Source organism: Spermophilus citellus (genome assembly GCF_964194105.1).
Source record: "Spermophilus citellus genome assembly, chromosome: 1".
Classification (NCBI taxonomy): domain Eukaryota; kingdom Metazoa; phylum Chordata; class Mammalia; order Rodentia; family Sciuridae; genus Spermophilus; species Spermophilus citellus.
The window spans coordinates 117,608,823-117,624,752 of record NC_138182.1 but is presented as its reverse complement, the minus strand read 5'-3'; the positions used below and the strand labels follow the sequence as shown (position 1 = coordinate 117,624,752).

The 15,930-nt window shown below is 38.0% G+C and overlaps 1 protein-coding gene and 1 pseudogene across 2 annotated transcripts in view; both read right to left on the bottom strand.

The window, feature by feature from the left end:
* The window catches only part of LOC308647923 (olfactory receptor 2T3-like), a 668,743-nt pseudogene that overhangs the window by 33,031 nt on the left and 619,782 nt on the right, over positions 1–15,930 (bottom strand). The window lies entirely within an intron of this gene.
* LOC308655726 (olfactory receptor 2M3-like) lies at positions 10,633–11,571 on the bottom strand (the record flags this gene model as incomplete). The annotated part of the gene is made up of 1 exon (XM_081305917.1): positions 10,633–11,571. One exon carries the CDS (start codon positions 11,569–11,571, stop codon positions 10,633–10,635), a length of 939 nt encoding a protein of 312 aa, XP_081162043.1.

The window sequence follows — 15,930 nt, the reverse complement described above, 5'->3', positions numbered from 1 at the left end:
TATGACTCCACTACACAAAATCCACATGGAAGTGCAAGCACTATAGTTATAATGATACAAATTATAACTAAAATTTTATATATCATATTGAAAAATTAAAACAGCATAAATTCCCTGAGCTGAACAGTACAAGTCTAGAGTAGAATAAATTGCAACAATGAAATTAACTTCAAGAAAAGTTTAACATAAAGTTGTGAAAAGCTTGAAGAATGTATTTTACAACCACAATGTTAAGTCACATAGAATAGGTCACAGACAGTACCATGGACTGGTTTGTCCTCCCAAAATTCATATGCTGAATCCTAACTCAAGTGAGGGGCAAGAGCAGAGCCTCTGGGAGAGGGAAATGCCTGTGAAATCTTTAAGAAGTCCCTAGCTTATGTTAATCTTAACAGTCATTGTAATCCAGTTCTGTTTCCCTCTTCTTCCATAATTTTCATCTGACATGACTTTTCCCTGCAACATATAGTAGGTGTGTTACACCTACAGTGTGATAATCAAGAACATGTTATGGTATAAAGAATAAAAGTAGTGGATCAGGAAACAGCCTTCCTAAGTGACCAAAAAGGTCTTTGCATGCTTCATCGTACTCTTGAACCAGACTGACACTGTTTCCTTCCTGTATCTACAGCCTTCTCTACTTAATGAAATATTTGGTGTTTGGATATTGAGATAATTTTTTTTCCTTTCCATCCAATTTTTCTCCTGGACAATTGGACTTTATAGCTGTGATCTTGTGTGGAGTGGCTAGTTCTGAGAAAGTTCAGATATTGTCAGTCATAGGGGTTGAGACATGACGTCAGGATTCCAGAGAAATTCCTCATGCTCTGACTCTTCTCCATCATCCCAAGCAATCCTTAAGGCCAAATTCACCCTCCCAAAGGTCCATACATTAAGGGAAAAAAGGTGGAAAAGTTAACTCTTAAAATACAGAACTTATATTTAGATACCATTAAAAGAAAAGCCCAAGAAAAGACTTAGTGAAGGCAAAAAGTTCAAAAGAGGAGACATTTTATGCAAATTCATGTTATCAATTTCTATTATTATAAGAGTTAGTCAACAGGAGGGAAATGGTTTTAAGATTGACATTTACAGATTTTCAGATTGGCCAACTGAAATGTCAAAAAGTCATACCTTAGAGACTGATGTGGCTCATAAGTCCTTCTAGCACCTTATTTCCTGATTAGATGTATCCCTTCAATGAACAGGGCTAAGAACATTTACTAGTTCTAGAAGTTTTCTGGTGGAATTCTTTAGGTTTTCTAGGTATAAAATCACATCATCAGCAAATAGTGCTAAACTCAGTTCTTCTTTTCCTATCCATATCCCTTTAATTTCTTCTGCCTGTCTAATTGCTCTGGCAAGTGTTTCAAGAATTATGTTAAACAGAAGTGGTGCAAGAGAGCATCCCTGTCTTTTTCCAGTTTTTAGAGGGAATGCCTTCCATTTTTCTTCAATTTAGAATGATGTTGGCCTTTGGTCTTAGCATAGATAGCTTTTACTGTTGAGATATGTTCCTGTTATCCCTAGTTCTTCTAGTGCTTTGAACATGAAGGGGTGCTGTATTTTGTTGAATGCTTTTTCTGTATCTATTAAGACAATCATGTGTTTCTTATCTTTAAGTCTATTGATGTGATGGATTACATTTATTGATTTCTGTATGTTGAACCAAGCTTGCATCTCTGGGATGAACCCCACTTAATCTTGGTGCACTATCTTTTTTATATACTTTTGTATTAGATTTGCCAGAATTTTATTGAGAATTTTTGCATCTATGTTCATTAAAGATATTGGTCTGAAGTTTTCTTTCTTTGATGTGTCTTTGCCTGGTTTTGGAATCAGGGTGATATGGGCCTCATAGAATGAGTTTGGAAGTGCTCTTCTATTTCTATTTTTCTATTTTCATGAAATAATTTGAAGACTATTTTTTTTAGTTCTTCTTTAAAGGTCTTGTAGAACTCAGCTGTGTATCCATCTGGTCCTGGGGTTTTCTTGGTTGGTAGGGTTCTAATGGTGTCCTCTATTTTATTGCTTAAAATTGGTCTATTTAAATTGTATATATCATCCTGAATCAATTAGGGCAAATTATATTACTCTAGAAATTTTTCAATTCCTTGGATATTTTCTATTTTATTGGCACAAGTTTTCAAAACAATTTCTAATTTTCTTCTGTATTTCTGTAGAGTCTGTTGTGATATTTACTTTTTCATCACAGATGTTAGTAATTTGAGTTTTCTCTCTCCTTCCCTTTGTTAGCATGGCTAAGGGTTTGTCAATTTTATTTATTTTTTCAAAGAATGAAATTTTTGTTTTGTCAATTTTTTCAATTGTTTCTTTTGTTTCAATTTCATTGATTTCAGCTCTGATTTTAATTATTTCCTGTCTTCTACTGCTTTTGGTGTTTATTTGTTCTTTTTCTAGGGCTTTAAGATGTAATATTAGGTAATTTATTTGTTGACTTTTTATTTTTTGAAGAAATGAATTCCATGCAATGAACTTTCCTCTTAATACTGCCTTCATAGTGTCCCAGAGATTTTGATAGATTGTTTCTGTGTGCTCATTTACCTCTAATAATTTTTTAATCTCCTCCTTGATGTCTTGCAATCCATTGTTCATTCAGTAGCATATTATTTAGTCTCCAGGTGTTGGAGTAGGTTTTATTTTTTTATTTTATCATTGATTTCTAATTTCATTTTATTATGATTTGATAGACTGCAAAGTAGTATCTCTATATTTAGCATTTGCTAAGAGTTACTTTGTGGCATAATATATAGTCTATTTTACAGAAGGATCCATGTGCTGCTGAGAAGAAAGTGTACTCTCTCCTTGAAGGATGAAATATTTTATATATATATATATCAGTTAAGTCTAAGTTATTGATTGTATTAGTGAGTTCCATAGTTTCTCTCTTCAGCTTTTGTTTGGAGGCTCTATCTAGAGATGAAAGAGGTGAGTTGAAGTCACCCAAAATTATTGTGTTGTGATCTATTTGACTCTTGAACTTGAGAAGAGTTTGTTTGATGAACGTAGATGCTCCATTGTTGGGGCATATACATTTATTATTGTTATGGCTTGTTGGTGTATGTTTCCCTTAAATAGATGAAATTTCCTTCTTTATCCCTTTTGATTACCTTTGGCTTGAAGTCTACTTTATTTGATATGAGGCTGGAAACCCCTGCTTGCTTCCACAGTCCATGTGAGTGGTATGATTTATCCCAAACTTTTACCTTCAGCCTGTGGTTGTCTTTTCCTGTAAGATGAGTCTCTTGGAGGCAGAATATTGTTGGGTCTCTTTTTTTGATCCAATGCCGATCTATGTCTTTTGATTGGAGAGTTTAGGCCATTAACATTCAGGGTTATTATTAAGAAATGATTTGTTTTCCCAGCCATTTTTGTTTATTTTTAGTATTTAACTTGACTTGGTTTCTCTTTTGATTAGTTTTTCCTTTAGTATAATACATCCCTTTGATGATTTTCATTGTTGTTTTTCATTTTCTCTTCATGGAATATCTTGGTGCCATACAGGCTTTCTAGTTGTAAATTCTTCTAACTTTTGTTTATTATGGAAGGTTTCTATTTCATCATCAAATCTAAAGCTTAATTTTGTTGGAAATAAGATTCTTGGTTGACATCCATTTTCTTTCAGAGCTTCATATATGTTGTTCCATGATCTCCTGGCTTTCAGGGTCTGGGTTGAAAAATCTGGTGGGATACGAATTTGTCTCCCCCTATATCTGATCTGATTCCTCTCTCTTGAGGCCTTTAAGATTCTGTCCTTATTCTGAATGCTAGGCATTTTAATTATAATGTGCCTTGGTGTAGATCTGTTGTAACTTTATACATTTTGTGTCCTGTAAGCCTCTTGTATTTGATTTTCCAGTTCATTCTTCATGTGTGGGAAACTTTCTGATATTACCTCATTGAAGAGATTGTGCATTCCTTTGGTTTGAAACTATTGTACCTTCCTCTATCCCAATAACTCCTAGATTTGGTCTTTTGATACTATCCCATAATTCTTGGTTTGTTCTTGGTTTCTTACCATCTTCACTGTGTGGTCAATTTTGTTTTCCAGATTGTACACTTTGTCTTCATTATCTGATGTTCTGTCTTCCAAGTGATCTAGGTTGTTGGTAGTGCTTTCTATTGAGTATTTTTATTTGATTTATTGTTTTCTTCATTTCAAGGATTTCTGTTTTTATTTTCAGAGTCTCTGTCTCTTTCTTGAAGTAATCTTTTGCTAACTGTATTTGCTCCTTTATCTCTTTGTTGGTGTGATCAATGGATGCTATTTCTGTCTTATCTCTTTGTTGGAATGATCAGTGTTTGCCTGTATTTTTTCATATAGGTCATTCTTTAATTCACAGTTTATTTTAATTATGAACATTCTGAGCCCCTTCTCTGATATTTCATCAACTACACTGTTCGTGGGTCCTGTTGTTGTAGTATCCTGATTTGTTTGGGGCAATTTCCTCCCTTGTTTTTTATGTTGACTATGTGATTTCCTTACTTGAGGTGTGGATCTGAGGTATTACAGTCTCTACCCTATAATCTTATAGTATCTATGCAGATCATCTGTACCTCACCATGGTGTTGGGCTTCCAGATCCTGCTGGTGTCCCAAGGTGGACATCACTATAACTATAGGTAGTGGAGGCAATAGCGGTGGTAACTCCAGATGGCAGTGGAGGTGCCTCAAGATGGATGCAAAGTCTTTCAGAGATGGGAATGAAAGGATGGGATATACACTGGCTTTGGGATGCCTGTTCCAAGATACAGCTAGTTCCTAGGTCCTGTCTGTTGTCCTAAGGTAGAGGCTACTGCATGGAGAAGGCTGTGGGGATGACTGCAGTGTCTCAAGATGGAAGTGGTTTAGACTTGGGCTCTCAGGCAGTGGTGTTAGTGGGGGTGGAACCAAGGTCTACACTGGACCTGGGCTCCCACACAGGTTGGTGGAGGCAGATCTTGGCTGGGCCTGAGCTCCTGCGGGCGTCTGCTGGTGTGGGGGTGGTCCTTCTATGATATAAATTTAACAAACTAATCATAACACCGATGTAAATTTTGAATTGAAAAATCTAAGAAAAACTAAGCAAATGAAGAGTTAATCCACATTCATAAATAGGAAAATTCAATGTTGTTAAGATGTCAGTATTTTACATCTTGATCTACAAAGTCAATGTAGTACCAATCAAAATGACAGTAAGTCAGTAGGTATCATGCTGCATTTCATTTTCCTACCTAAGTGTTCTGAAATTTCTCTTTTGATTTTTTTCTTTACATATTTCTCTTACCTTTAAAAAAATTTCACCTTAATGCTTACAGTCTCTAGTGTGTGTTGATTTGAAATAAATCATTCCCATTTTTCTAAAATGTTGGAATCATCCATATGTGCCTGGGTTTGGGCATGTTACAATTGGTGCCTCAGCACTGCCAGTACAGTATTACTATTTAGAAAGCCACATCAATGGAATGAAATAAAAAGAGAACACCCTGAACTTCTCAACAACTTAGATATACTACAACTAATTATGAGTTTGGTATATTTTCAGAATAAAAAATCAATATATAAAACTCAAGTGTATATCTATGTTCTGGCAATGAATGGAATAAACAATTACAAAAGTAATTCCTGAATTGGAAGAATAGTTCCATGGTAATTTGTAGCATGGGTGAGGCCCTAGATTCAATCCCCTATATAGAAAAAAACATTCTACCTATCACTATGTTAAAAATAACAAACTGTTCAGGATAATGTTAACAAAAGATGTGCAAATTTATACTCTAAACAAAAGAATCTTTTTAGATAAATTAAAGAATAATCAAAGAAATAGAAAGATATAAGTTTATAGCATGGATGACATTATCATCAAGTGGCAAATATGTCTCATTAAATTATAGAAACAACACATCACATTACCATCTGATTTTGGCAGAAATTGACAAGTTTAGCATATAATATTCAAATAACAAAATCAATTCTGCACAAAAGGTTGACAAATTCATAGTGCTCACACATCAATTTAAAACGTACTATAGTCTTACAGTACTAAAGATTCTGTTGCTCTGGTGTAAAAATAGTCATACAGATCAACTAGATATAATTGTTAAACTCTTACATTCATTATGTGATTTTCCCCCTATTTTTGGTACTGGGGATTGAAAATAGGGGTGTTTAATCACTTAGTCACATCCACAGCCCCTTTAAATTTTTTTTTTTTAGACAGGATCTTGCTAAATTGCTATGGCTATCCTTGGACATGCAGTCTTCCTGCCTCAGCCTCCTGAGCTGATGAGATTATAGGTGTGCACCACTATACCTGGCAATATTAGTGATTTTTTAATAAATATGCTGACACAGTAAATTGTTTGTGCACTGAGACTACTGTTTATTTATTCACATCAAAAATAGTAAATTTGCATCTGTATCTCATACCATACATAAATAACTCAAAATGGTCAATTATCTGAGACAGAAAATGAAAACTATAAAGATCTAAGAAGAAAACATAAACAGAAAGAAAGAATTATTACTTTGGATTTGGAAATAGGTTCTTTGACATAATATCAAAAGCGTAAGCAAAAAAAAAAGTAATGGAATAACACTGAAATTCATCACAACGAAAAACAACAAAAAATGGAACTTTTGTGTTTAGAACATCATAAAACTATGAAAAACTACATAACATAGAAAAAATATTTGTAACTCATATGTTCTGTTATAATCCTATATCTAGAACTATAAATAACATTTAAGCCTTAATAATAAACAGATACATAACCCAATTTAAAAATTAACAAATCACCAGATAGATATTTCCCAGAAAAAGATATTACAACTGACCAATAAGTACATAAATGACATTCACCCCATCATTAATTATCAGGGACATAAAATGAACACTACAATGAGATATCAACTTGCACACCTGAATCATTTTGTTCAAAATAGAAATAATACCAAGTGTTTGTGAGAAAGTGGGCCAATTACAACTCTGTACACTGCCGGTTGGAATGTAAAGTACTATTCTTATATTAGACAATGTGAAAGGTATTATGATTTGAAAAATAATCTGGTAAATGATCAAAGAGTTAGACATAGAGTCACCAGAGGACCTCCTAATTCTATTCCTAATGATATATTAAAAGTAAATGAAAACACATTTTTACACAAAAATTTATACACGTTTTCAAAATAAGAGATAATGAGTCCAGTGCAAAGATGCACAAACCAAAAGATTGTATCCATATGGTAGAATATTGTAGGGTAATATGTTGGTTGAAGTTTTGACACCTGCAACACTGATGGGCCCTGAGGACCAGCTGAGTAGAACTGACCAGCCCTGGGACACTAATAACCCAGTTTATGGGGAGAGCTGGATTCAGATCTGCAGGGAGAAGTGGGTCAGCATCTGTAGAAGGTGGTGTGGGTGGGGGATTACCGCTAGTAACGAAGGGTGGTGGGGTGATAAAGGTTTAAAACTATGTGGATTATGGCCACACTCGGGAAGATGCTAAAACACGTAGAATCTTACACTGTAAGTGGGTGATTTACGTGGCATGGGAGATCCCTGCCGCGCCCCAGGGGGGACCGGTGAGGCTCCGACAGAGGGCGCCACACCACAGCTGGCACGTGGAACTGCGCACTTAGTGCTGCTCTAAAATCCTTGTTCTCTCTCATTGAGATGACACCTAGGTCCCTGGGCCTCGCTAGCTACCCCTTCATCCACGCTGAGCAATGCCAGGCACGATTCCTGCCAGGAAGACGTGCTTCTCGGCTCTCCTTGATTCTGAGGCCCTGCTCACCCCCAATGCCCTCTGCCCTGGGCGTCCACCGCCTGCGTTCTCCACTCCTCACCACCCACCTGGGCATTTCCACTTGCTTGTTCCTGTCTTCCCCAGGCCCAGGCCTCACTCCAGCCTGCACTCTGCAATTCAATCTTCTACACACTTTTTGGCACTGAACTCCTCTTAGGACCATATTTGAATTCTACACGTCTACATCCAGTGTATGTATGGTATTGGAATCAGATCATTCCTCTGACTTGGATTGTATTGTTCCCTTTTTAAAAATGTATACGTTATTGGTCAAAATGCTCTAAAATTTTCTATTGTTTTAAATTTATAATGAGTCCATGCCTCAATTCTTTTAACATTGCACATTCTGTGAGGGAATTCCTCTCCTCTATATTATATATATATATATATATATATATATATATATATATATACACACACACACACACACACACACACACACACACATATATATATATATCATACAATTATTCACACATGATATAAATGATTTTTGGGAAATATATGATCATAGCATTCATCTCAAGGTTTATCATTTATTTTTAAAAATATAAGAGGCTGAAGCTTCATTTACATAGAGACAAAATATTTTTCTTAACCATAATATTAGTAGGTGACGTAAAGTTTGTTAGTTTACCATTTTAAATACCTTAACAAAGACTTAGGCTATTAATTGCAGTTTTGATTCATTCTATCTATATGAAAACCATCATATTTCTTAAAGTAAATAATCTTTTACTATACTCTATCTTTAATAAGCTTAGAAATTTTCCCAGCTAGTAATATTATTTGATTGGGTAGTATAGTGTTTATTATTATATTTGCCTATTTATCATTATATTTACTTCCTTAAAGTCAAATATAAAAACATTGGTTTAACCCAAAATTGAATTAAATTTCTATTAAAAAATTCAAACAATTATATGAGTAAGACAATTTGGTTGAAGAGTAGTGAAGTGTAGACTTTCTTCTCACTCCTGTTTTGGGCGATTGAACTCAGGGAGCTTAACCGCTGAATCATCACCCCAGCCTTTTTTAAATTTTTTTTGAAACAGTTGCTGAGGCTGGCCTGGAGCTTGTGGTCCCCTGCCTCAGTCTCTGGAGTTGCCAAGATTATAGACTAGTGCAACCATGCCCCACCTCCAAAGTTGTCTTGGTTTTAATAAAGTAGAAAAGTGTTATGAATTACTTCACTGAACTCAGATATTGCTTTTTTAACCTGTGTGCTTGAGCAGAGGAGAAGCATTTGTTTTAATGGTCTGCTAGACCTGAAAAAGGGAAAGAGAGGGAAAGGAATTCACAGCCATCCCTGTTTATAAATGAATGCATGCACTGTGTTGAGTGCTGTTTTACAGTAAGTAGAGGAGCAATGTGCAAATTAGAGAAGCATAATCAACCTCCAAATTATATGTTAGTCCATTAAAAAGAAGTGCAAAGAATTCCTAGCTGACACAGTGCAGTCTACTGCAAGGACATCACCACTATTGTAAGACACATGTGCTAGGACCAGTTTTTGGCGATGTCATCTCTGTGTCTGTGTGGATATGGGTCTGCAATGTCTCGTGGAATATCCTGAAGGAAGAATGCTGAGCTCCTCTCATGATCTGCACCCTCTAGCTTTACCTGCAGGATCAAGTTCATTGTATGCCAGGAACGCAGATTTTTTTTTTGTTGTTGTTGTTTTGTTTTTCAGGATGCTAAGATCCAACTTTGGTTGATTTAAGCCATGTAAAGGGAGGTATTCTGATATTGGCCTGATTTAACCAGCTGGGAGGCCTTTTAGAGAGGATCGTGCCTCACCCTGAGAGGAACAAACACTCCTGCTAGCTTCAGAGAGGAAAGCAAGAGTCCCTGTGCTGCAGAGGAAGGGGATCACGTCAACAACCACTGCAGTGTGGAAGATGACTCTGAGCCACATGCAAAAGTGTTCACTGAGCAGAAGGCCCAGGTTAAAATAAAGAGTAGCTCATTACAGTGCTAGGTTTGTGGTTAGTGTTATGGAGAAGAAGAAAGCAACACAATAATAGGGGTTTTATAAGGCAGTTAGGGCTAGTGTAAAATCTCACCTGCATTTCATCTTATATAATACCAAAACAACCACATATCTATCTATGTATAAATATGTATGTCATACATAAAATTTAAGAAAAATATGAAGATTTTAGGAAACAATTTTCTATTAAAATTGAGTTAAGCAATTGTTCAAAAACAGTGCAAATCAATTGTATATTCCACACCTAAGGGTTAGAAAACCTAAGGATGTAAAATCCACACTCAGAAATTCTTAAGAACATTTCAGTATCCTATGTATAAGATCATCTGTAGAGGAAGAAAATAAATGAGAGTTTCTCAGTCATCCAGTACCCCAGAGGACAGTGTTCACCCCAAACACAACATGCCAAACCTCCAAGTAATGCCTGTTTTCTCCACCTAAGTTACCTTCATTTCAATATTTATATTAAAAGTTATCTATGAGTCAATAGATAAAAAACCATGAGTCATTTCAGCAAAATGGTAAGTCCAAGATATACTGGACTCTACATAAGCAATCCTATATCCAGATTAAATGTACCACATGCTAAAAAACTGAGTGCTACAATCAATTAAGGGGCTGCTTCTCCAGATGACCACCTCCATTTGCTAAGTAGGGACAACACACAGATGTGCATTATCTATCCTAACAATGTTTGCTGGTGATTTATGCCGTGGTTAGTAGAAGAACAAAGATGAGAAAACTTGATGCTGATGTGCATTAGCCTGCATATAAATGTAAGCATATCAAGTGTGCTCAAGAAACAAAGCATAAATACAATTACCCAGCTCACTCTCCAGACTTTCCCTTCCCTAGCACCTTCATGAATGCTCTGGACACCTCCCTGTTGCGCAGGCTGTAGATGAGGGGGTTCAGCATGGGTGTGAGGATGGTGTAGAAGGCCGACACCATCTTGTCCTGGGTGGGGGACCTGTCAGAAGTGGGCCGCATGTAGATGAACATGGCTGCTCCATAGTACATGCCCACCACCATGAGGTGGGAGGAGCAGGTGGCAAAAGCTTTGCGGCGACCCTCCCCAGACCCCATGTGAATAACAGCCAGAATCACACGAGCATAGGAAGCAATGATGATGCCTACAGGGAACAGAAGCATAATGATGCAGCAGGTAAATATCATCCTTTCAAATGTCAAGGTGTCAGTGCACGCGAGGGTGAGCAGGGCAGGGACATCACAGAAAAAGTGGGGTATTTCCCAGGAACCACAGTATGGGAAGGACAAGGCAACTGCAGCTTCAATTATACCATCAAAGGAGCCAAGAAGCCAGGAAGCAGCAGCCATGAGGCCACAGACTTTCTGGCTCATGAGAACTGGGTATCTTAATGGGTGGCAAATGGCCACATAGCGATCATAGGCCATTGCTGCCAACAGGAAACACTCGGCTCCCATCAGGGACACATAGAAGAATATCTGGGTCCCGCAGCCTGCCAGAGAGATGGAGTTCCTGCCAGAAAGATAGTTGAAGGCCATCTTGGGGACGGTGGTGCAGATGAGCATCAGGTCCATGAGGGAGAGCTGGCTGAGGAGGAAGTACATGGGGGTGTGCAGCTGGGTGTCCAGGTGGATGAGGAACACCATGGTGGAGTTCCCCATGACGGCCACTGTGAAGATGCCCAGGACCAGAGCAAAGAGGAAGGTGTGGATGGGGCTGTGGTTGAAGATGCCCAGTAGGATGAAGACAGGGCTGGAGGTCTGGTTCCCCCAGGCCATGGTGAGCTGCTCACTGTGGAGAGGACAGCTTGTAAGAAATGGGCAGATTTGTGCTATGGAAATATGGAGGATTTTTCTCTTACACAAGCACACTACAAAATTATATATGTAATTTTGATTTGTACATCAGGGTGGTTAAGGCTTGTTTGTAACTTGATGTGCTTTTAAATGCAGGATACTTACATTGTGCACATGCCAGGTTTCACAGTAAAAACCTAGAAGTCTTCTCAAAGTCAATAATCTGGTTATGGGGAGAACTCAGCTCAAAGGTGTAGTGTCAATGCCCTTTATAGTTACACTATGTAGGGATTCTGACTGTGCAAATTCACAGGGAAGCGTTCCTCTGGTGAGCAAACTCCCTGCGGGTCACAGGCACTGTTTCCCACCCTTAGGACATCCTGCAGCTTCTCCTAGGAACCACTAAGATAACTAACATGGGTGCAATGTCTAGCTGATGTGAGAATGCCCCGCATGAGGAAGCTCTGTACTAGAGTCTTATCAGCCTCTACCTTGACCTTAGGCACACAGTTCCTAGGAATAAAGGAACTCTCTTATTAGACAACCACAATGTTTCACTGAGCCTAAACCTGTCCACATAACAGTAACTTTATACAATGGAACATCTTGAGAGACATTGGATATTGCAACTTAGTATGTTACTGAGGAATAAGCTGCATGATGTTGCTAAGTCTGTACCATGCCTAGTGATACCATGAACAATTGGTCCTAATGATGCCAAGAACCTAAAGTACGATAGATATAAATAAATCTGGCAGATTGACCCCTCTGCCATTCTGCCATCTTTCCTGCCTCTGCATCTTGTCTCTGGGTCTCTCTTTATTTTCCAAACAACACTATCATCATGGGAGGAGTCCTGGATTTCCTGGGATTCTGTGGCATTTCTGCTACATTTTCCATGGAACCTTCTTCATCACACTGTGGTGTTTATAAAATTTCATGTAGAGGGAAGCATGTCAACACACCAACAGAAGCTGTTAACCAGTGGGTGTTGCTGATAAGTGAGTTATCATGGAAGACGGTCCTCACCAGTGTTTTCTTCTCTTATTCCTTCACTGAAGGTCAGGGGTACCTGTGAGACATTAGAATAGGCCATTCTTCCTGGGAACCACCAGAGGGGACCATAAGTACACAACACAAACTCTGCCTACAGGTTATTTTTGCTGTGTGACATTAGGTAATTATCAATTTCCTTAAGCCTTATTTTTCACTCTGTAAATGGGCATATTAGAAGTTGGCATGAAGTTATGAAATGAAACCTTAAGCTGTTTAGAACATTGCTTGTGTCATGGCTTCTGTAAGTATTTTTATATTAAGTACCACTGGAGAGAATAAAGCCCATCCCTACTTTATCTGTAACTATGTTTAAAAAATATTTTTTAGTTATAGAGAGACATAATACCTTTATTGATCTATTTATGTGGTGCTGAGGATTGAACCCAGGTCTCCCACATGCTAGGTGAGAGCTCTACCACTGAGCCACAACCCCAGCCCCTTTCTCTAACTAATGTAGTTTATACAAATGTCAATGTCTTCAAAATTTTTTGGATAATCCCTTTATGAGTCCTTATTTGGCTGCAAAGTAGCATCTTTCTAACTCTGTATTTTGACCTCCTTTTCATTTTATTTTTGGTCCTTCTTCTTGGGAGATCAGGCATTTGATTTCTTCTTTAATGCTATCTGAACAAATTGTTATAATTGTATTTTTAGTGTTTTGTCCTCCCGAGTGTCTGTGTGCAGGTCCCCCACTATGTGAACACACTCCAGTTATAACTTAGGCATTCCCTGAAGCCTTGATTCCTCATCAGTTCCACACATCCTATCAATGCTTCTCACAGTTTTTATATTAACAATAAATTCAACCCTAATTGTGTGGGTTAATACAAACCATACTGCGTAGTTGTTTAAAATTTTTTACTTTCCCACCCTTCATAAGATTTTTGCTAATTATGTTTTCTTTATGTGATTTATTTATGTTATATTTATTTTCGATTGACATGAAATACTTCTGCATGTTTACGTGGTGCATGGGATATTTCTCTATGTGAATACGTAGCGTAATGTTCAAATCAGGATAAGCTCATCTAGTTCTTTAAACATTTGTTGTCCCTTTGTTGTGAGAACATTAAAAATGATTTCTTCTAGAATATTTGAAATGTTCTTATTATGATATGCTTTGAACCACATGGACAGAATGGGGGAGATTACGTTAAGTGAAATAATCTGAGCACAGAAAGACCAGCCCCACATGGCCTCACTCTTGTGGACCTTGCAGAACCAGAAATAGAATGGTGCTTTCCAGAGGCTGAGGATGTGGTGGGAGAAGAAAGGATGAGAAAGGTTGGTCAAGGACTCCTAGATTATGGCAAGATCAGAGAGGTGATCTCTGGAGTTCTATGCTCAGCAGGGTGACTATAGATTATAGAATGTACTCTATGTTTCAAAAGAGCTAATTATATGTTCTAAACCTTTTTATATCATTCACCCTTGTGCAACCCTTTCACTATACACCCCTCAGGAAAATCTTGAATCAAGTTAAAAAAAAATTGCTCCTGATTGCCCATGCTTGCTGACTGAAATATATTGCCCAGTAGATGAAGACTACTCCTGTGAGCCAGTTGCATCCCCTCTCTTTATCAATATACATTTCCTTCTTCAAGTTCCCTTGGGCTGTCACCTTGCCTGGCCTTCTTTCTCTATGTTTTGAAATACACAAGTGACTATAAAATTGTGGGAAAACGACACACATCAAGTCAGCTCTTGAATATCCTCTCCTTTTTCTATTTTCTGCAGCCATGTTTCAACTGCACATGCTGCAGTTGAAGGGTACCCAGAGCATCAGAGCGACATCTTTCAGATTGGACACAAATCACGGGATTAGCCAGCCTATAACTGAAAGGTTAGGGATGCTAAGAAAGCTGCGGGCTCCTCGGAGCAGGAGTTCCACGCGCCAGGCGCTTCTTCACCTGCATTGGTCTTCTGGCTTGTCTTTTTGCCCAAATAGGCCATAAACTTCTGCTGATTCTCATCTCACATTTGGCTAATGCATTGCTTCTATCTTTGCCAAATCTGAACCCACAGCTCTCAGTGATCTTGGCTGCCTGCCACGGGGGCTGGCATGAGCAGCGCTTCATGGCTGTTGGTTTTGAAGACATCATCCTCCTGTGAGCAGAGCCTGGGGACAGTCTGTCAACCACGTACTTTCCCTATAGTCCTGGACCCCTGAAAGCCACATCTCCTTCCACTTCCAGCCACACGGCTGGCTTTCTGTTCCCTTCTCCATTCCAGGGCAAGCTCTGCACACACCGAGCTCGACAGGGCCTCCCTCTCTGTTCCACATGCAAGTGAAGACCAGGACCTCTAGGTCAGGAAAACCTGGGCTTACGTTCTTTTGTACACCAACTCTTTTATCACCAGACAAGTTAAACAGCATCTCTAGGATTTTGTTTCTGTCCTCTCCACCCCTCACATGGTTGTCTTAAAGATAAGCTACCCCTTAAAATTCCTCATGCAATCACATCTGTCACAGAGTGCATTCTTCAGATGAATCTTGCCATTTCTACTCAGACTTTGTCACCCCTTCATTTTCCTTACGAGATTGTTGGTTTCTGATTGGTAAGCTATGTGCTTTTTATTTCTGAGATGTTCCTAATCCAACAGAGATTCATGTATAAGGCATGTTCCTAAGATCCCCATAAATATCAATTGAACTGGAGTATCTTGCAATTATTCTTAAGATATCATATTTTATATCACTGTAAACAAGGCATTACATTCCCTTAGCATCTTCACTGGTATCATTTCATTCAATCTGAAAACTGTTGGAAATATAAGAAATGCATTATTCTACGATGTCAGTGACTATAAAGGGGTAAGTTGTAGATCAACATGAAAAATCACCTCATTATTTGGAAGAATTTCAAATGACAGAATTTCTAATACACAATTGTTGAATAGACTGTGATTCCACCCAGTGACTTGGACTCCACAATGGCCAAACCATCTAAATATTTTGGAACATACCTTCTTCCTGGGACTTACCTTCCACATGTGTTCAAGAAGACACCCCACTTCCAAGGCCACCAAAAGCATTTAAATTTCTAGAGTGAGCCTCTGCAGCACAGTTCTGTAAGTAATCTGTGGCTTGCTTCTGCAATCCAGCAGGGAATTCAGTCCCCTGTCTTCAATTATGGTACTCTGTGTTACAACCCATGTTTTCTCCTAGGGTTTCATAAAATTTAGTTCTGAACTTGTGAAGGTGACTCAATATTTAACATAAAAAGAAAGTAATTTCACTTTATTAATGAATATTACAAATTCCCTATATTTTTTCTCTGGTTG